Source organism: Heterocephalus glaber, unplaced genomic scaffold (assembly GCF_053883595.1).
Source record: "Heterocephalus glaber isolate CG9 unplaced genomic scaffold, H.glaber_assembly_v1.0 deba00001452, whole genome shotgun sequence".
Lineage (NCBI taxonomy): Eukaryota > Metazoa > Chordata > Mammalia > Rodentia > Bathyergidae > Heterocephalus > Heterocephalus glaber.
The window spans coordinates 7,423,522-7,445,349 of record NW_028258302.1 but is presented as its reverse complement, the minus strand read 5'-3'; the positions used below and the strand labels follow the sequence as shown (position 1 = coordinate 7,445,349).

Genomic DNA, 21,828 nt, shown 5'->3' with positions numbered 1-21,828 from the left:
TGAGGGGCAGGAGGGGACCTGAGTGGGTAGCCCAGGGACCCCACTTTACAGAGGAGTTTTATAGGCTGAAACCCACTTGGGTACAATGTGGGGCACACCGATGATCATCCAGTAAGGTTACAAGTGTAGCCACTTAGGTAATAGTGATCCAATTAGGAAATGAGTCATGTAATAAACGTGGATGGAAAGAACAAAGCTTCTCCTAACAAATTTTTTTTTTGGTACTGGGGATCGAACTCGGGACCTTGTGCTCGAGAGGCAGGCAGTGGAACCACTGAACTAAATCCCCAGCCCTAACAAAGCTTCTCCTAGGAAATGGTGGGTGTAGAGGTCTCTGGTCACCCACCGTGGTGGCTGATGTCTACCCAGACTTCATTAGGCCCAGTTTGTTCTCTGAGGAAGTATGTGGGTCTGGTCATCTTGTCTTTATCTTGAGGCTATCTGACTATCTGACTGCCTATAATATTTCTACCTCCCTCATCTATCTATAATACCACCATGCCCAACTCATATAGAGGTATTTATTTATTTATTTTTGAGACAGAGTCTCACAATGTAGCCCAGGATGGCTTCGAACTCTGTGGCAATCCTCCCGTCTCAGCCTTCCGAGTACTGGGATTACCGGCCTGAGTCACCACGCCTGGCTTCGTATAGAAGTTTTGCAAGATGGTTTCCTCAGTAACACTCATGTTAATCATAATTGCCGATTAAGGAATATTTAATACATCCCAGAAAAATTATATGTGTGTGTGTGTGTGTGTGTGTGTGTGTGTGTGTATGATTCTGTTTCATCCTCAAAACAGTCAACAAGATTCCTTCATTTTCCAGATAAAAAACCAATGACTTGTCCAGTATCACATAGCTAGTAAGCAGCAGAGCCAGGGCTTGTCCCTGTCTGTCATTTTCAGCCCCTTCTTCTGCCCTTCACCCTACCTCACATTCATTTGCTTCTCTGTAGGCAGAAGCTTCCAGCAGGTAGGGCTGGGGTCTGGGTCATCTCCATGTCCCCAGCCCTTAGCACAGGGCTGTTGGTTAAAATGAAAGAATTCACATGCACAGACACACTCCCTAAGGAATACAAGGACACAAGACCCACACTGAGACATAAAAACATAGAATGTGTGTGTAACTTGTCATGCACTGGATAAGATCTAGATGTGTAAGTCCTTACTATTTGGGTTTAAGTCGTGAATCTACCATGTATTAGCTGTGCACCTCAGTGTCCTCATTTGCAAAATGGGAACTGTGATAGGGCTGTGAAATATGTGTGAAGTACTTAGCCCGGCCCTGGCACACAGCCACTTTGCGATGAATACTTTTGCCCACAAACACGTGCTATCCACACCATCTTCCCACCCCTCCTCTGGCCTTGCTCAGTGGAGCTGCCCTCTCAGATGGCAGTCCAGGGACTCAGAGCCAGCAGGAAAGAGCAGCTGCTTCCCTGCATGCCCTGGGCTCTACCTGAGCCGTCCCACGTGGTGGGGTAGATGTGCTGGTCCTCACCATTTCTGGGTTCCCTCAGAGAAAGCTTCCTGGAGGCGGCCTCCAGCCAAGAAGGGTACAGAACAAGGATGAGGCAAGAGGGTGCTGCCCCGGGCCTTGGCTCCCTCCAGTGCTGCGCCCTTCCTCCACTCCTTCCCCACAGTAGAAACTTTCCTTCTCTGCCAGAGTGAAAATTGCCCCCAGGAATGTACTTTGTCCCACTGCTCCTCTAGCAGTGGCCAGCGGCTGTCCTGGGGTCAGGCCTGGCCCTACATCAAAGGCTCAGTATCGTAACAGCACATCTCCTCGCCTGCCGCCACCCTTCCCTCCAAACCTTCCCTCCCACCAGCCTGCTGGCTTCCAGAGAACAGCACATGGTAGCACTTAAGCTCGGGAGGATGGGAGGATGCTTTTCCTGCACCCCACCTCCCACCAGCCACAATGAACTACTTGTTAGGAGACTATTTTAATTTCACTTAATGTGATTTCAGCTCCTGGGCCCTCTGTTGCCACCCGATCCTTGGACCTGGATGCTCAATACAAACGTAAGGGAAGCCAACCTCCTAGGAGAAGGAGTAACCTTAATGTGGAAACTTCACTGGTGTTGGGGGTCTGGGACAGAAAGGGGACTGTTACATCAGGGAGGTGGGCGGGTGCTCTGGACTCCACTCAGGAAGAGTTGGTTAGGGAAGAGTTTAGAGCTGTAGCTTGAATAACGCAGGAGACCAGCATGAGAGTTTGGAACACATATGGGCCAGACATCCTCTTCCAACACTGGGAGTTCATCAGGCAGGCACTTAGCCACGCATGCCTTGCTTTCAGGTCTCATGTGGGTGACTGGAGAAGGCAGACACTTCCTCGCTCTGGCTAGCTTCAGAGATCTGCTCCATCAGGTGCGTCTTCTAGCAAATTCTGAAAGCCCTGAGTTCAATGGTCACTTTCTAGGACAGTAGGGTGATGATGTGGAGACCCCTGGTGGCCAAAGGCTGAAGAGCGAGGCCTTTCCCAGAGCTCTGCCCAGCTGGTCCAGGCTCAAGGGCCACCATAGTCTCCTCCAGCCCCAAAACTTTGCTCCCTGGAAAATCATCCTCACTAGATGGCCTCACATATTAGCTCCATAATCCTCCCCCATCTTGCTGGGGGGTAGGAGGGTATCTTAGCTACTTTACTTTCATTACTGAGACACCCAAAGTTAAAGGAGGAAAGGTTTATTGTAGCTCACAGTTTGCAGAGGTTTCAGTCCATAATCAGTTGGCTCCAAGGCAGGGGGCATGGCAGAAGGGCATCCCAGAGGCAGACAGAATGCAGCAAAGCACCAGCAATAAGTGGAGTAGCAAGTGACAGAAGCACCCCTTTCTGTCCCTCATAGTCCATGGAGGCTACCCACCCTTAGTGCAGGTAGCACTCACACCGAGGGTGGGGCACCCTTAATCCCAGCATCGCACCATTAATCCCAGTATCACACAACCTAGTGTATCACCACCTCCAAAAAACATGACCTCATGAGGCTTTGAGGGGACATCTAGATACAAACCGTAACAGAGGGGTTGCAGGTACACCAGGGAGAATGGGAAATGGATGTATCAGCCTCAGTCATGGTGAGATCAAGGGATTCATAATCTACAAACCATCAATTACAGGGGTGAGCATGGGGGCAGGAAGTGAGGTTGCCAGGGGTGTAGACTTGGTGCATTTGGAAAGACAACAAGGTGATGCTCCCAACAGTTCCTCAGTTCCTGGCCCTTTTCCTTCCCTCTGCCCTCAGGTGTACATCACACAATTGTGGGGCCCTAAGTGGGAAAAGCCACAATGCAGCCTTGTTTCCACAGCTTACCAACCATGTAATGTTGCCAAGTTTAACTTGGGAAAGAAAATACCCAAAACCTTACTCCATGGGAACAGCTGCTAGAAAGTAGGCTGCAGCACAGGGAGGAAAGGAATGGTGACCTCAACCCCAGTCCACAAGAAGGGAAAGGGTGGTGCAGCCCACTTTCTGGCAGGGCCAGATACCACACAAACCTTTCCCCATCTGGGCCCTGACAATCATTTCCTCAATTTCTTTTATTCATTCCATTCAACTCTAGTATGGACACAGCCTTATGCTTGCTGCTAAAGATACAGTTGACCCCTGGGGCCCCAAACTGTACCTGGAGGGAGAGGTAAAGAGGCTCAAAGAAGATGGGATTCTAGAACATGAGCCTCACTATACTTGCAGACATAAAAGTGACCATCTCTCTTTGGTGGCCTAACCCAGCGGGAGCCAAGTCCTGTGCAAACTGCCCCCTTACCGGGTCTCAGAACACTGGTCTTGCACAGCCAAGCCACACTTCAAACACAATATACCTAAGGCTGGCTCCCCTCAACCTAAAGGGCCCAGGCTGTCCCAAGAGCAGTGCTACCACATATGGCCTAACACAACCTCTGCTTCCTCCATTTAAAAGCTGTCCCAAGCTGCGTGGGGTGCATGCCTGTCATCCAGGCACTCATGAGGCTGAGGAAGGAGGATTTCGAGTTAAGGTCAGGCTGGGTTACACATCAAGACCTTGTCTCAAAAACTAAAATAAAATGCTATCCCAAGCTCCATAAGGCATGGAGAGGGGGTTGCAGGCCTGCTTCCTTCTCTCCTGAAGGGCTAACCAAGTGTCGAGAGAGCATCATCAAGAGCTCGGACTTAAGTGTTTGGCCCAACTTTGAACCATGGCATCTCCATTTAACGGCTTTATGACCTTGGGCAATTTTGCGGCCTTCCCTCTGGAAATGGAATTATTGCCAACTAGATAACACAAAGTGTTCAGTAGTGTCTGACTGGTGTAAGTGCTCAGTAAGTAGTAGTCTAGCACCATGATTTACACTTTCTAGTCAAACCTTTCATGATCGAGCAGAAGGAAAAGAAGACATTAAGATTCCACTCAAGAATGTGTCTTTATTGAAGAATTTGTAAGAAAAAAGGATGAACCCTCTGTAAAAAGAGGAGATATTACCTCCAAACAGCAGGAAGGAATGAGACCTGGGTGGCTTCCCAGAAACCGGTGTTTCCGACATGACTGGCTCCCATGTCCTGCCAAACTCTACAGAGCATCACACTAAAGCTAATAATTCCTACCCACCCTCTCCCAGCCCTTCAACCCCAAGCCCCAGATTCCCTACAGCCATTTGCCAAGAGCTTTATGAAGACTCAGGAGTGAATGTGGCAGGCTTGTCACTTTTTTTTTTCTTCAGTACAGGGGATTGAAACCAGAGCCTTCACAGAGTTACACCCACAGCCCTTTTTATTTATCACTCTGAGGCAGGGCCTCACTAAGTTGCTAAACTGCCCAGGGTGGGCTCAAACTTGTGGCCCTCCTGCCTCAGCCTCCCACAGTGCTGGGATTACAGGTGGGAGCCACCATGCCCAGCTCCGGCCTGTCTCTTAACCAGGTCAAAGGAAGTATGCTTTGGAAAAGTCACGCAGAAATATAAAATGCTTTGAGCTCTTTCTAGTCCAACCAAGGATGAGTACATCCAGCCCATCTGAAGGGAAAGGGAACAAAGAATCCCCCTTCGAATGTGCATACTTGTAGGGAAAATGGACTGTATCAGTCTGCTCTTTATTAGCATGGAAAATGGAAACAATGTTAGAACATATAACATCCATGTTAGAGTCACTGAGTTCTAGAGGCAGAAGGCACTGAGCCTTCCTGACTCCAACAAGTGCTCTTGCTGGCTACTCTCGAGTCCTGGGAAGGACGGTCATTCTTCTCCAGCTGGGAGATTGTCTTCAATCCTCCTGATGAACCTCATCCGGATTTCTGTTACACCGTCTCCTTTCAGGGTGTCCTGGACAAACTTGGCCTCCACTGCCATCTGGACCTGGGGGACAGTGGAAAATGAGGGGCAGATGCCCAGCTACAGACTCTGGGGAACCATGAGGGATGGGGCTGTAACTGACACACACACAGCAGTCAAAAAGAAGGGTTGTTTCTCACAGGGTCAGGACTGCCAGCTCCAAGGTTCCACTGCAGAAGACAGGAGCCCCAACCCACAAGGAGAAACTCAAGAATGAGACTGCCACCAAGGAAGCCAGTCTTGGAATGGACGTCCCTAGGCTGTGGGGGCTGACAGCACCACTTCCCAGCCTCCAGCCTAGGGGGGGTGATCAGCTCTGCGCAGAGACGTCTAACTTGGATCTCATCTCAGCAGAATGGCTATCTCAGGCAACAAAGGGCAGGGATGAGCTGAAGCCCTCTTTTTCTCCCTCTCATTCAAACATTAATCCCCTACTACATGTCAGGTGTCACAGAAGGTAAAGAGCTACACTCACCATCTCCAAGGCTCCCCGCAATACCCCACACAAGAGATTGGAATAAATAAGGGATGAGTGGTTATCAGGAAGTTCCACAAAGTCCACCAAGGGGTTATTTTCCAAAATGAGGGAGAATTCGTCACCAGCTGGGCTCCAGTTAGTGATGCTTGGAGTGATGCCCAAGTACATCTTGAACGCCACCTGTCAGGGGACACACAATAGCACTACAGAGAAGGACAGCAGGAACTGTACTATGGGCTGAGGGGACACAAGGGGCTCAGGAACAAAACTCTGGCCTCTGAGAGACAATGAAGTTTTAGATATTCAGGAAAAAGAGGCAGCATCTGTGCACGATTCCACATCCTCCTCCTTCAAAGCCTCATCAATTGAGCACCAACTGCCTCACTGCCTGTGCCTCTTAGTGGAGTGGAACACCGATCTTCCAACAGCGGAAGCTGCCCTGAGCCAGCACCTGAGCAGAAAGTCCCAAACCTCCCCGGCCCCACTGGTGCTACCTGAACGCACCTTCAAAAAAGTGAACACAGGTCACTTAGAATTACACTCAAGACACTCTTCCCCACCCACCTCTTCATTCTCAACTCTTGCAAAGCTGGCTCCACTGTCAACTCTCTTCAGGATGTGGGCAGAGCCAGCATGCTTACAACTAAAAGAACCATCCTTGAGGTAACATGACATCACAGAACTATAGGTATTGCATATTAATACTCTAACAATGTAACACTAATATTAACAGTAAACATTTATGACACGCACACTATGCTAAGTGCATTCATCTTACCTGAATGCTTATTTCCATAATTCATTTACTCCCTACAAAAACCATGTGAGGTAGCTCTTATTTTTTCCATTCTAAAGGTGAGGAAACTAGTAATTAAAGTAGTTAAAAGTTTCCAGGCATGGTGGTACCTATAATTCCAGCATTCTGGGAGGCTAAGCCAGGAGGATCTCAAGTCCAAGCCCAGCTTGGGCAACTCAGGGAGACCCTATCTCCAAATAAAAAATAAAAAGGGCTAGGAATGTAGCTGAGACGTAGGTCCTGGGTTTAATCTCTAGTACCACACACACACACACACACGCACAAAAGTATAAGTGACTTAGCTAAGAATCCAGTGTAGTAAATATCAAAATCAAAATTTGAAGTCAGGTATGTTTATAGTCTGTATCTTTCTTTTGTTGTTGTGGTTTTGCAGCACTAAGGACAGGGTCTTGCGTATACTAGGCAAGTGTTCTGAGTTTCACTTCCATCTATATAAATTTTCTTTTTGTGGAACTAGGGATCAAAGCCAGGGGTATTCTACTACTGAGCTACATCCCTAGCCCTTCTTAAATTTTTTATTTAAGAGAAGGTTTCCTTAAATTGCCCAGGCAGGACTCAAATCTGCAATCCTCCTGCTTCAGTCTTTCTCAGTGCTGGGATGACTGGCATGTACCACTGTACCCAGCTCCATCTGTATTCTTGTTTTGGTTTTGTTCTGTATTGAGTTTTTGGTCTTTTTGAGTAAGCTATGTAGCCCACACTGGCCTCAAACTCATGGAAATCCTCCTGTCTTAGCCTCCTGAGTGCTGGGGTTACAGGTATGTCACCATACCCAGCCTCCATCAGTACTGTAATCCTCATGGTACTCTGCTAAACCTTCACAGTGGAGGAGATCCATCTTTAACTTTAGTGGGGCTTTAATCCATAGGGATGATCCCAGTCACTCTTCCCTTCTTTATAATCTTCTACTCCCAAACCACTGGGAAAGCTTGTTGGGCCCAAACACCTGCCTAATTATTCTTTTGAGAGATTAGGTGTCTCCCTTAAGGTAAAGGAGATGCCAAAATAGTAAGTGATGCCTCCCAGGAGCAATCCTTCAGCATGGCCAGGTGGCCTAGGATAATGACCTTGGCGATGACATCTGCAGTTTCCCGAAAGTCATGGCATCTCCCAACATTTGACCGTGCCAAGAAATCTTCAATCAGTCGGACTCCTATGTTATAGCCCCTGAGAAGGAAGAGAACAAACCATTATGAGCTCTAAATGTCTTATGTTTGAACATAAGGCTATTATTAGCAAGGAGAACACGGGAACCTCAAAACATCCCCAAAATGAGTTCAGTGGGAACTGTAACCCCACAGGAAGACACTGTTCAGGGATGTAAAGTACAATGAATACTCGGTGTCCTGGGGAGCCCCAGTCCTCTTTCCACTCCTGCAAAGGTGCTCACTCACATTTTGTCTAGCTGTTTATTCACATCTTCATCATTTTCATAGTCTTTGCATAGCTGGGTGACAAGAGCTCCGTAGGTCAGGGTGAAGAGTTCAGAGCTCTAAAAGAGATTCAAAAGGCTATCAGGAACAAGGAACACAAAAGAGAAAATGTGGTGAGTCTGGACTGGCCTTGATGCAACTTTCAAGATTCAAAGGAAGGTCACCTGTCTGGAGGGGAAAGAACATCATTTCCTATAGAGTGGCCAGGGCGTGTCTCCCCAAGGTCAACTGGCCAAGGCTGCAGCCAGACTCACTGCAAAAAAAAAAAAAAAAAAAAAAAAACAGGCTGGAAAAAGCACCTCATGCACTGGGGCAGTCACTCCTCTAACATACTAAAGTGGGCCTCTGCCTCTGACAACCCCAAGTCTCTATCACAGCAGTTTGGTCACCAGAATCTGGAGTGGGAGCAGTAGGTACTCACTCAGATTCTTCAAGAGATAGACCTGAAGCATTCAGTTACCAACCAGCCTCTGTGCATTGGCAGGTGTGACACCTCAGAATCCCTTAGACTAGAGTTAAGCTGTACTCCCATGGCTCTACCCAGAAGCCTGAGTTCAATCCCTGGTACCAAACAAAAAGTCCACCCAGAAGCAGCAGAGAACTTAGGGGCCAGTCCACAGAGGGGTAAGGAAGCCCTAGACAAAGTCTACTATCTTAAAAACAACCCCTCTCCAAACTCACCAGCACAGGAAAAAATACTGTTCCTCTTGACAGGTAAAATGTTTTCAGTAAAAGGAGTAAGTCTAAAAGGAATACAATCTTTTTAAAAAAGGAATACAATATTTTGCATGCCTGAAACACAATACTGACCTGGACTGGGTTCTATTACAACCTCAGTTAAAATCCCAGAAACTCTTAGATACAGAATCCTATTACCTACCTACTAAGAAAGAGAGATGCGTGAAAAGGGAAAGTAATGGAAAATACCAAGACTACAGAATGAAAGCAGCAGGCAGGTAAAAGGCATTATCAGATTTAATGTGAGAAACACATTAACAGCACAGCTAGACCAAGCGAGGGCTGGGGATGTAGCTCAGTGGTAGAGCACTTGCCTAGAGTGCAAGCTGCCTCTGCCCTGGGTTAGATCCCTAGTACCACAAAAAATAAGATAAAATAAAATAAAATAAAAATCCCTAGACCCCTGATGGTGAACCTTTTAGAGATTTCAATGATACAAACAACCCCTGCAGCAAGCCTGGCCTAGGTTCACCACCACTACCCTAGGCCAATGTGTTCCCTCAGAAATGAAAAATCAAGATTGGCACCCAACCCCACCCTTCTGAAGGAAGGCTGGTCAGACTTAGAGCAAAGCCCTTTTCTCTTTAAGTCTTTTGGTGAAGAAAGTCCAGGAAATGGTAAGGCCCAGGCTCTCAATGACCCAATGCTCCTCTGTGCAGTGCCATGGCCTGGTGGTAGGGTCACTGAAAGAATAATAATTTGAGTGCTTTTTCCTTATACACTGCACTCTATTTTTCATCACCTCATTTTTCCATGCCATACTCATTCAGTAAAGCAGAAAGGGCAGGAACCTTTCTTACTTTTTAGAGAACACTGAGACCAGTATAATTAAATAATTTGCCCAAGGTCACACAGCTAATTATTTTAAAAAGTAACTTGGGAGGACAAAAGCCAAAGGTTTCCCAGCCAATGTTCATTCTATCCGCTATTCCCCACAACTGCAGTATTAATATGGCCCCCCTCACAAATAAACAGGGGGAAAAAAACAGCTGCACTAGAGTCAAACAAAATCAATTTCAGGATCAGGAGGCTCTTTGAACTCAACTAAAACAGTCAGATCAGGGTGTCTCCAAGAGACCATTTACCAAATGTGGCAATTAAAGGAAAGCTATTAAGGAGGGGAATGACTTTTTCGTAAAGTCAAGGGGTTGGCACTAGACTGACTCAGGCATGAATGGATGGAGACAATCCAGCAGATACCAGTCAGGAAAGTTGGCACCACTGCATTAAATCAGGAGTGCTTTCCTTCATTATTAATAAGCTCTGGGTTGGAAACTCCAAGAGTCTCAGCAACCATGATATCAAGGAACATCCAAATCATGACATTATTAAGCACCTTACACAAGTAGCCGCCCTCAATTTACTAATTTAAAAAAATCAGGGTCCTGGACATATCTATCCATGTTCATAAAATCAGTATGCCTGGGATCTTTAACTCAGTTCTTCATGCCCCCTTTCTCTTGTTTTTATGCACTGCTGGGGATTGAAATTAGGACCTTGGACATGCTACGCTACCACTGAGCTACCCCACTGAGCTACACTCAACCTTTTAATTTTGAGACAAGTTCTCTCTAAATTGCTTGGGTTGGACTAAAATTTGTGATCCTCCTGCCTCAGCTTCCTGAGTAACTGGGATTACAGGCATGAACCACGATGCCCTCCTTCTCCATTCATTCATATTCTCATTCTCATTCATTCTCCCCTCATCCTCTCTCTTTCTCCCTCCACCCCCTTGTTTTCTCTTCCTTTCTCCCCAACCCCTACCCCTCTCTCCAGGGTCTCACTATATAGCCCAGGCTGGTCTCAAACTAATGGGGCTATGGGTTATGGTACAGGAAAAACTCATTCAATGATTTCTACTTACCAGGGACTATTTAATAAGAGGAAGACAGGGAGACAAACAATACAGCAAAATGACTAAAATACATAGTTTTTCACATGGTGATAAGTGTTAAGGGTAAAAACAAAGCATCAAAGGAGGCTGGGTGTGGTGGCACACACCTGTAATCTCAGCACCTGGGAGGCTGAAGGAGGACGATCATTCTGAGTTTGAGACCAGCTCGAACTATATACTGAAATCCCATTAAAAAAAAAAAAAAAAAAGATCAACCTGGTCAATTTAGCAAACCCTGTTTTTTGTTTTTGTTTTAAAGTACAGGGGATGGGAGGCACGGGAGACCTGAGGATGTAGGATGTAGCTCAGTGTAAAGGCTCTAGGTTCACCTCCCAATACCACTAATAATAACAACAACAATAAATGCTGTAAAGGATGGGGGGGGTGTCTTCTACACTGCTGGTGGGAATGTAAATTAGGACAGCTCTTATGGGAATCAACACGGAGTTTCCTCAAAAAATCAAAAGCTAAGGGCCAGGGATTTAGCTCAGTGGTTCCACCACCTGCCTCACAAGCACAAGGTCCTGAGTTCAATCCCCGATACCAAAAAAAAAAAAAAATCAAAAGCTACCATTTCATCTAACTATAACACTTCTTCATATCCATCTAAAGGAATTAGTCAGCATACTACAGAGACACTTGCACAGCCCTGTTTACTGCAGCACAACTCAAAAGAGCCAAGATATGGAACTAGTCTAGGTGCCCATCAACAGATGGATGGGTTTAAAAAGTGGCATATGTACACAATGAAGTATTATTTAGCAATAAAGAGGAACAAAATTATGTCATCTGCAGGAAAATGGATGGAAATGAAGACCTTCATGTTAAGCAAAATAAGTCAGACTCAGAAAAGCAAGTATTGTATGTTCTCCCTAATATATAGAATCTAAAAAAGATGACATCAAAGTAGAAGGGAGACTATGCCCAGATTTCAGGCTGGGTGTAGTGGCACACACCTATAATCATAGCATTGTAGGAGGCTGAGACAAGAACTGCAAGTTCAAGTCCAGCCTGGGAAATTTAAGCTGGATGTGGGGGCACATGCTTGTAACCCCAGCACTCAGGCGGCTGAGGCAGGAGGATTGCTGCAAGTTCAAGCCCAGCCTGAACTACACAGTGTGACTCTTCCCCCCACAAAAAATAAAAATTAAAAAAGGGTTTGGGCCAGGGATTTAGCTCAGTGGTTTTGCTGCCTGCTGTGCAAGCACAAGGTCCCAAGTTCGATGCCTGGTACCAAAAAAATTAAAATTAAAATAAAAATTAAAAAAGGGTTAGGGATATAGCTCAGCACAAAGACCCTAGGTTCAATCCCCAGTACCACAGATAGCGATTTCAAGAGAAAAAAATGTACAAAAATGAAAGCAAGATACAAAACCATTTCTCTGCTCATATTATAAGAAAAGGAGGAAATAAATACCACACCACTTGAATTTCACATGATCTCATCTAATATAAGGTAGGTATTACTGGACCTATTTTATACAGAGGAAATTGAATAAGCCAGAATTCCAATTACTATCTATGCTTGTTCCTCTGTATGACAGTGTTTCTTAGCAAAAATATTCTCTTCTTATCATATTATTGGTTCTGGGTCTTCAGCTTAGGACTCTGCATTCTTAGCAAGCATGTAATCACTGAACTGTATCCCCAGGCCCTATTTTTTTTTTTTTTTTTTTTTTTTTGGTACCTGGGATGGAACTCGAGTCCTTGCACTTGTCCTTGTGCTTACAAGGCAGGCGGCAGAACCACTGGGCTAAATCCCCGGCCCTTCCAGTCCCTATTTTTAATATTCTGACAAACTGCTACACTGTTCCAAAATGGCAGTACCATTTTACATTCCCATCAGCAATGCATAAGGGTTCTAATCTCCCCCACATTTTTCCCAACACTTTGTTACTTTGTTTTGTTTTTCACAGTACTGGGGATTGAACCCAAGGCTTTTGCATTGATCTACATCCTCTTTTATTCCTTTTACTTTGAGATAGGGTCTCACAAAATCATTCAGTTGCTCAGGCAGGGCTCAAACTTGTCCTCTTCCTGTCACAACCTCTCAGAGTGCTGGGACTACAGATGTCTACCAACACACCCAACTTCTTCTTTTAAACTTGTATTTTCTCCAAAACATGAATTCTCTCTCTCTTTTTTTTTTTTTTTTTTGGTGGTGCTGGGTCCCAAACCCTAACTCCTTATGCATGCTAGTCAAGCACTGCCACTGAACTACATCCCTGGCCCCATACATGTTTGTGTGTTTAATATCTCTGGGGAGAAGATCCATGGCTATCATCAGGTTCCAAAACAGGTGTAAGAGAGAAAACCTTAAGAGAAAAGGTTAAGTACTACTCTGGAATAACAGGGTTTCCCTGGTGGCTGTTTCTGATGTGAGATGCAAAGCCATAAAGGAAGTTTAATCATCCCATAAAGAAAGAAATGTCAGGCCAGGGATTTAGCACAGTGGTTCCACCACCTGCCTCCAAGCTCAAGTTCGATCCCGAGTTCAATCCCCCCTACCAAAAAAAAAAAAAGAATTAAGTGTCAACGCAAGGTCCTGATCTGCCCAGGATAAAACTTCAGACACTCAGTTTTGGTGCTGGAGATTGAACTCAGGGCTTCCCCATGCACATGCATTTTGCTACTACACCCTTAGCCCAGATGCTCAGTTTTTTAAAAAAAATTCAAAATAAAGACATGGCATATTCAAATCTGGAAAGAGTAAGCCAAAGAAAAGGAACCCCTGAGCCAGGCGCGGTGGTGCACGCTTGTAATCCCAGCACTTGGAAGACTGAGGCAGGAGACTGCCACGAGTTTGAGGCCAGCACGGGCTGCACGGTGAGTTCAAGGTCTACCTGAACTACATATTAAGACCCTATCTTAAAAAAGAGAGACAGAGGGCCGGGATTTAGCTCAGTGGTCCCGCTGCCTGCCTCCCAAGCGCAAGGACCCGAGTTCAATCCCCGGTACCGGGGAGAGAGAGAGGGGGAGAGAACTAACACCTGCCGGGAAAGCCTCTTAGCTTGGAGAAAAATGTTATACTTCCGTGTCCAGACTTAACCCTCGGCCCCTTTACTGTGTTCTACTAGTCCTAGGGCAAGAAGAAAGCCCCGCCCTTCCTACTATTAGAGGGGCACCACTCACTCTGGTCCACCTCTTTATTCCACTGGATAGAAGGAAGTTCTTTTCTAACAAGATCCATATCACAACACATCTCACAATGCCCCCAGCACAGTCTGAGACAAGACAGCCATTTAAACTGAAGTTAGCAGTTGCAGTTAGCAGTTCAAATCCTCTTAAGTGTAAACTTTAGCGAATTACATAACCTCCCTGAGCAGCAAAATGGCACATCATCATCCATCTAGTAGAGTTCCTTTGCGGATCTAGTGAGAGAATGTACGTGAAATGCTTGGCCCAGTGCCTGACACAACGTTAAGAGACCAGTAAGTGGCAGTTGCGTGTGCTGCCCTCGGGCCCGGGGAGAGCAGTCTCCTGCGGGAAGCTGCTCCAGCACCTACTCAAGCCCGGAGGCTCCCGGAGCTTTTTGGAGGACTCCCTATCGTGCCTAGCGCTCGCGCGGGGGCCAGGCCCTATCTCCGGTACGCCTCTATTCTGCCCCGCCCGCCAGGGTCAGGCGCTCCAAGTTACCATTTTCTTGCTCTCGGTGCCACGGTTCGCTTGCCTCGACATGGTGCCGACCTCCCTCTTCCGCCTCTCCGCAAGCCCGCTAGGCGACCCTCCAGACGCCGCTCGACCCAGTCAAGGCTCCTTAGCCTCCGGGACTAATAGGCTCCGCTTCACTGCGTCTGCGCGGTTTCCGCTAGGCACCATGGGACTCGTGGTCCAGCAGTGGACGGTAACTCCGTCCAACGAACACAGGACTACAGCGCCCGACCGCCCCGGTGAAAGCCCGGCCCCTTGCGCAGCGAAACTACTACGAGTCGGAGTCCCAGAGTGCCTCGCGCTCTTGGCTTTCGGCTCCTGTCTTCGGGCTGTATTCTGCCGCTGGGTGGCGTCCATAGCTTGCAGCAGTCGGGTATCATCCACCCACTGTCCCCTTCTTTTCCTCCCCCTCACTCGGCTCAAAGATGCGCTGGAAATTCCTTTCTCGAGGGTTGGTCTTGGAAAGTCCCTCTTTCGAACTAGCTGCTTCCGCTGTTGCTGCAATTCAGCTCGCGAAGCTCCCAGGATGTCCCAGAAAATTAGCAATGGTTCACATACAGATCTGGCTTATTTTTATTTTTCCAGTGCTGAGAATTGAACCCAGGACCTTGCACTATAGTGCTCTACTGCGGAGCTACAGTACCAACCCCTAGTGTGTGTGTGTGTGTGTGTGTGTGTGTGGTATTGGGGATTGAACTCGGGACCTTGCACTTGCGAGGCAGGCAGCGGGACCACTGAGCTAAATCCCGGCCCTACAACCCCTATTATAAAAAAAAAAATTGTTAATGAACACCAACTCTGTGTCAAGCATTTTGCTAGTGACTTTCGCTTCAAACTGCCATCTGGTCCCAACTCAACGCAATCAGCACCAGCATCCTACCACCATTTGCCTCACAATGGGATATCCAGTCTTTTATTTATTTATTTATTTATTTAATTTATTTTTTTGGTACCGGGGATTGATCTTGGGACCTTGTGCTTACAAGGCAGGCGCTGGAACCACTGAGCTAAATCCCCAGCCCTAAACAATTTTTTTTTTTTGTACCAGGGATTGAACTCAGGACCTTTCGCTTGCGAGGCAGGCAGCGTCACCACTGAGCTAAATGCCTGGCCCTCCAGTCTTTTAGATAAAGTCCAAGTCACTTTCTTACCCTCCTTCCCCTAAAACAGCTATACTGCCTGGTTCTCATAAAACAAAGACCACCAGCAGTGGTAGCAGCCAGTCCTGAGTTCTAAACCAGACTTTGCCATCTGAGGCCAGTTGCTGGATTTCACTCAGCTCCTGTGAAGATTGATGATGCATGCATGCATGCAAAACACAGGGCACATGGGCCGGGGTATTAGCTCAGTGGTTCTGCCACCTATGTCACAAGTGCAAGGTCCTGAGTTTGATCCCCTGTCCCAAAATAAAAAAACCCATGAGGCACATAAAAGGCACACAGTGAACGCGAATTTTCCCTTCCTTCAGCCACCCGCCAAAAACACAGCGGGGCAAATACTGGGAAATGTACTGGCTGAACTCTCACCTATCACGAAAGGGAAGTCTCACAGTTCTTTGTTTTCAACTCCAGCCATCTCTCCCTGGTGGTCAAGTCTGGGGCGCTGAGCTGGGGAGGGTGGAGTCTTTGAGCTTTTCAGTGTGGTAGCTTTACTCTGTAGCAGCTGTATTCTAGCCCCTAGCCTTCACCATGACAACCAGCCGGTGCAGAGGAGCCAGCTTAGGCTGGGGGAGGCTGCAGGGGCCCAGAAGTTCCCTCAGTTCCTTCCTGAGGGTGCAGGACCAATCATTATTATACCCTTCTCCCTGTGGCACATTCTAGAGCCTCCCTAGAGGCAGTGACCCCTGACTCACTCCTGTGTCATACCCAGGGGAATGAGCCAAAGGCTAAGGACTCTGAGAAGGAATATGAGTGTCGGCTGAAGGAGGCAGAAAAAAGCAGGGGACAGCTAACCCTGGGAGGTCAGCATGGCTAAAGGACAGCCTCCCACATTCCCAGGAGAGAGGACAGCTGAGGTGAAAGCTGCAGTTGGCCAGCCTGTCCATCCCTGCAGTTGGCCAGCCTGTGCTCCTCCCTGCCGGCTGCCTTGGCTCCCCACAGAAACCTGAGTCACAGTCACGGCCAGCCGCCTGACCCCGCCCAGCCTGCTTGTCAGCCTTGGGCGGTTCTGGAGAAATTGGAGGTGGAGTCTTTCCCTGCCTGTCTCACAGCCTGAGATTCTTCTCTTTGCTTGTGAGTCTCCCCTTGGCAGGGTTTTCTCCTTGGGACTTGTCCTTGTAGTGTCATCAGCCCTGAATTAAGAGTGAGGTCCATCTATTGATCTATAGGGCCTCCTTCTTACACTGAAACATAAAAGAAACAAGAAGAAAAGAGGAAAGAGAAGAAAAACAGAGAATAGAAGAAAAAATGGAAACAAAACTTTTGTAAATAAGGAGGGGAAGAGGGGTTGAAGGGAGAGGAAGGGAATTGTTAAAAAAAAAAAAAGAAGCAAGATAAATCATGTGCAGGTACAAATTCCCTATGATGAATCTTATCATTATGAATATCTAAAATGTACCAATTGGCTGGGGATTTAGCTCAGTGGCACTGCACCTGCCTTGAAAACACAAGGTCCTGAGTTCAATCTCCAGTACCACACACACACAAAAAAGTACCAATAAAAAAAACATAAAAGCTCTTTTTGGGGTATAGCACAGTGATATAAATGTATCCTTTGCATGCACAAGGCCCTGAATTCAATCAGGTGCGGGGGGCGGGGGACCTCCTTACATAGCTAGTCCAAGAATTCTCAGTACAGCCAGTTCCTTATACAGCTAATCCAAGGTTTCTCAGTGCAGTTTTCATCATTCTGAAATTCCAACCCCTCTCCACCACTCTAGGGTCAAGGACAATTAGGAAAACCAGGCACCCCTTCTCTATCTTTGCCTTTCGGAAAAGGACACAAGCAGGGTCAGCTTCCCATCAGGGACTCTAACAAGGACTTCCTCCCAAGCACCCAAATGGTTAGGCCTTTTTAGTACAGAATCTGAGTTCCTCCTTGTTCCAATGCTTCTCGGTTCTTCCTCTCCCAAAGAGCCCGGGGTAGAGAGACAGCTGGGGTCCACTGCCCTTGGAAGAATTTCCCAGACCCAGACTCAGGCAGTGGGCCCTGGAGGCTAAGGCTCCCCAGGAGAGCTAGTGTGGGTTAGAGACCCCTTCTTGCTCCAGGGCCTTGGGGTGGAGTGGGAGGGAGAATCTGGTGTCTATCTGCTGTCCCCTGGATGCCCCTCCCACTTCCTACTTTGTGAGCAGGCAGGCCACATCCAGGGCCTCTAGCTGACATTCACATCTGAGTCAAATTTCCCAGTGATTTCCTTCATCTCTTCATCAGGTTCATTCTGGGCTCTACCCCCATTAAATTTGCCAGGTTGTAAGTGCTCTTGTTCCTGCCCTCCCTCTGGGAGGACCCGGAAGATGACTTATTTTGAATCTCACTCAGGGACCTGCCCCCAACCTCAACCCACTCACACCTATTTTCCTGGAGGAGTAAGGACTGCCCTGGGCTGCAGAAGAGGTGACAAAAGTTCCCTGTCCCTCACTGATGAAGGTAGAGCACCCTGCTGGGGCTTTAGACTCTGTTGTTGCAAGAGCCCCACTTGCCCCTTCTTTGAGATATCTAACTGGATTTTTTTTTTTTTTGGTACCGGGGATCGAACTCGGGACCTTGTGCTTACGAGGCAGGCGCCGGAACCACTGAGCTAAATCCTCGGCCCCTGGATTTTTTTTTTTTTCTAAAGATAAATCTTGCTAAATTTCCCAGGCCGGGCTCCAATTTGAGGTCTTCCTACCTCAGCCTATCAGAGTGCTGAGATTACAGGCATGTGCCGCCACTCTTGGCTGGGATGTCTAACATATATGGAGTCATGTGGAGTCCCCAGGCACCATCACCTGACCCCAAACTCAGGAAGACATCATTATGAACTCTTGCTCAGTTACCGGGGCCTGGGACCTGCCAGGAATCCTGGTCAATTAGGGGAGGAGAGGACCCTACTCCAACTGTCCACCTTAACTCCATCAGCTGGGACACTCCACTCTCTCAGCTTCTCCTAAGCCATTGTCCCAGGTTCTCTGTGGTCCATCAGCTGTGCAAAAAGCCTTTGGGGACACCTGCCTCTCAAGTTACCTAAGTCCCCAGTTACCCTCCTGGCCTGTAGCAACAGGATCTTGGGGAGCTTCAGGAATCTCAGTAAGGGAAGGAAGGGTTCCAACCGTGGCATCATTGACAGTTTGGACCTGATAATTCTTTGCTGGGGGGATGGGCCTGCACATTGTAAGATGTTAAGCAGCATTCCTGGTGTCCACTCATTAGATTCCAGGAGCACCCCCAGATGTGACAACCAAGACATCTTTAAGCATTGCCTAATGTTCCTCTGTCCAGAGGGGATATAGAATTGTCCTTAGTAGAGAACCACTGATGTAAGCTAACGCTACATGCTGCCTCTTTTCAGTGAGCTCCCCAAATCAATTCAGATAATTAGACACAGTCTGCAGTTCTAAGAACCCCTTGATCAACAGTTTCCTGGGATCTACATTTCCAAATCCGTTGGCATTTAAGTCTTCTTACACAGTATAGGCCATTCCTGGGCCTATCTTTTCATGTTAGCTATCATTTGCCCTTCCATTATTTCTTAGCTCTAGCCAATGAGGGTGTCTCACCATTCCCACGTATCCATCTTTGTCCCTGTAGTAACCTTAAAACTGGGGGTGGGATGGGGGGAAGAACCATACAGGTCTCTCCCTTGTTGGTCTTTCTTTCTTCCTTTCTTTCTCTTTCTTTTCCTTTTGTTTTTTGGTTTTTTGTGGGTTTTTTTGGAGACAAGTTCTCACTGTGTGGTTCAGGATGGCCTTGAACTTACTATGCAGCCCAAGCTGGCCCAGAACTTGAGGTGATCCTCTTGCCTCAGCCTCCCAAGTGCTAGGAATACAGGTGTGCATCACCATATCCAGTTGGGTTTTATTTTCTAAATTCTCTGAAATTTACGGGCCTATCCAGCTCTGGAAGATGCAGGCCCTGAGGCCTCTGATCTTAAAAGGACAGTCACAGACTCCATCATCTACCCATGGTCCCCTTACTCTGTAGATGGGATGGCTAACAACAAAGATGGAGAATCTGCTCCCCATCCTAATCCTCTGTTGCACTGGAAACTCCTTCATTATCAAACCCTTCATCATCATATTTATGGAGCACTTCCTGTATACCAGGCTCTGTGCTACCCATTTCATCAGTATTGCCTCATTTTTTTTTTTTTCCTAGAACTGGGGATTGAACCCAAGGCCTTTGCCCTGAGCTATATCTCCAGCCCATTTTTATTTATTTATTTTTTTGGTACTGGGGATCGAACTCCGGTCCTTGCGCTTTGGAGGCAGGTGGCAGAACTACTGAGCTAAATCCCTGGCTCTTAATTTTTTATTTTTATTTTTTATTTTTTTATTTTTTGGTACCAGGGATTGAATTCGGGTCCTTGTGCCTGCGCAGCAGGCGGCGAAACCACTGAGCTAAATCCCTGGCCCCCTTAATTTTTTATTTTAAGAGCGGATCTCACTGAATCACCCAGGCTGGGCTCAAATTTACAATCCTCCTGCCTCAGTCTCCCACAGTGCTGGGAATAAAAGTGTATGCCACTGCACCAGGCTCTGCATTGCCTTAAACTTTACAGTGACTCCATGATACTTCATGACACTATTATTTGCCTGATTTTATAGGCGAGCAAACCGGGTTTAAGAAAAAGCTAAGTCACTAAAGTTAAATCATCAGCTCCTTCTAATGTCTCTCCCTCTCCACATCCTCCCATGAGGGTTGAAGCCTCAGGCTGCTCACAAGTTTCAAGGCAGGCTGTTCCTAGGTTGCCTGAGCCCCCAACCCTTTTGTTTTACAACGTTCTCCTTTAAATAGCTCTTTGGAGCTTCTGGAAGGAAGGCGATTGTGGCCCGAAAGGGGGACAACATCTCACTGGGCCTAATCTCTGGACAATGAGAACTAGAGAACTGACCTTCTGGAAGTCAGGACAAAGGGCAGGGCCAGGGTGGGCAGAGCCCAGCTGCCCCTCCTCTTTCCTCCCTTGGTCAATCCTGCAGCAGCACCATCATCGATCCACCTTCCTGGCAAGGCCCCCCTCTGTCCCAGGCTGAACCTGACTTGGCTTGGGGCCTTCATCTCAGCTGGCACCGACAAGGGGATTGGAGAGCCCACTCCAGAGGGCTGAGGAGCAGGGCCACTCTGGGTAGGAGAGTCAGGAGGGGTCCACCACCCTCTCATCAATAGGCCACAGGCCAGAAAATCCTTCTGGGGAGATGGGGGGGTGTTTTCTGGTGGGGATAGGGAGGTTTAGGGCCAGGACCACCCAGTTTGGAGCCGGGAGGGACCCAGCAGATTAGAGACCTGGGTAAAGCAGCGGAAAAAAAGCTGTAATTACCCCCAGAGAAACAGAGAAGACACCAACCCTAGGATGCTAGAGGAAGGGCAGCAGCAAGGCGCCCAGAACTCTCCGCATTCCAGCCCGTCACCCGAAAGGAGAAAGCATAGCCCTTTGCGGGGTCTCCTTGAGACCCTGCTTCGTGCCTCTGGACATGTCCTTGGCAGATTTTCTTTGATGTGGGTTGGGAGAGACTTTAGATTGAAGCTGGTTGCTCGGTCCCAAGCCAGACCCTTCAGGCTTCATGGTGGGATTGGAGGTTCCCAGACCCGCGTCCCACTCCCCCAGTCCCAGCGGCGGGTGAGTCACTGGAGCGCTCCCTACTTAGTCTTCTCTCGCGCCGGCGCGTACCAAGTGTGCTTTCAGGGGGAGGCGGTTCTCCAGGCGTCCTCTGGGATCCGCGGAGCCCCGTCCGCTGCCGTCGCAGAAGTGGTCTCAGAGGACCCCAAGTGCCGCGCCCCAGGGCAGAGTGGGGGGCGTGGCGGGCCGGTGGTCGCTCGGTCCCCGGGCACGGTAGGGGCGGCCCTCCCCGCGCCGCACTTGGTACGCCCCAGCGGAGAGGCCAGGCCCAGCCGGGGCTGTACAATAGGGTTGGGCCGCGGCCGGGACTGGGTCGGCGTCGGGCTGAGAGCCCGAGCGCGACCGGAGCTGACAGACCCCGGGCCTCGACTTCCCCGGAGCACCGCGGCTTCCGAGTCCTTGCCCGCAAGGCGGGCCGGCCGTGATGCGCCGTGGGACTCCTGTCCTGGCCTCGGGCCGCCGCCGCCTCCGCCTCTGAGACGCCAGGACCCCCTCCCCTCAGTGACGCCGCAACCGTGGAACGCTGCCCGCGTGCGGAGCCGGGACCGGGCGCGCCCCCAGGTACGCGGGAGCCACGCGGAGGCGCGGTGGGAGGGAGGTCGAGGGGTCGCAGGGAGGCAAAGGATGAGGCCGGCCGCTGGGTGGGGACCGGGACCCCCCCCCCCGCGCCGCGCCCTCTAACCACTTGGAAGTTTAAAAATAAAGGCTGTGGCGGCCACGGTGGCTCCCGGCCACCGACGCATCTTCTGACAGGCCCCC

The 21,828-nt window shown here is 48.4% G+C and overlaps 2 protein-coding genes across 27 annotated transcripts in view; one reads left to right on the top strand and one right to left on the bottom strand.

The window, feature by feature from the left end:
* Positions 1 to 4,385: 4,385 nt before the first annotated feature.
* Positions 4,386 to 14,577, bottom strand: Trappc3 (trafficking protein particle complex subunit 3). Its single transcript, XM_004850951.4, has 5 exons — positions 14,304 to 14,577; positions 7,997 to 8,094; positions 7,670 to 7,769; positions 5,783 to 5,965; positions 4,386 to 5,331 (listed from the first exon to the last, which is right to left on the bottom strand). The coding sequence occupies exons 1-5, from the start codon at positions 14,343 to 14,345 to the stop codon at positions 5,212 to 5,214; spliced, it is 543 nt and encodes a 180-aa protein (XP_004851008.1). The 5' UTR covers positions 14,346 to 14,577; the 3' UTR covers positions 4,386 to 5,211.
* A 5,109-nt stretch (positions 14,578 to 19,686) lies between these two features.
* Map7d1 (MAP7 domain containing 1) overlaps positions 19,687 to 21,828 on the top strand; it is a 28,697-nt gene continuing 26,555 nt past the window's right edge. For all 26 annotated transcript variants that reach the window (XM_087215282.1, XM_087215275.1, XM_021263336.2 and 23 more), the window contains exon 1: positions 19,687 to 21,630. The gene's annotated coding sequence lies outside the window, so the exon portion shown is untranslated. The remainder of the gene's footprint in view (positions 21,631 to 21,828) is intronic.

What these genes read in the sequence shown, in the direction of transcription:
- Trappc3 (XM_004850951.4), bottom strand. Translation starts at nt 14,345, where the DNA reads ATGTCGAGGCAAGCGAACCGTGGCACCGAGAGCAAGAAAATG. An exon ending in GCACCGAGAGCAAGAAAATG is followed by an intron (nt 8,095 to 14,303) that starts GTAACTTGGAGC and finishes AATCTCTTTTAG; the next exon opens with AGCTCTGAACTCTTCACCCT. An exon ending in AATAAACAGCTAGACAAAAT is followed by an intron (nt 7,770 to 7,996) that starts GTGAGTGAGCAC and finishes CTTCCTTCTCAG; the next exon opens with GGGCTATAACATAGGAGTCC.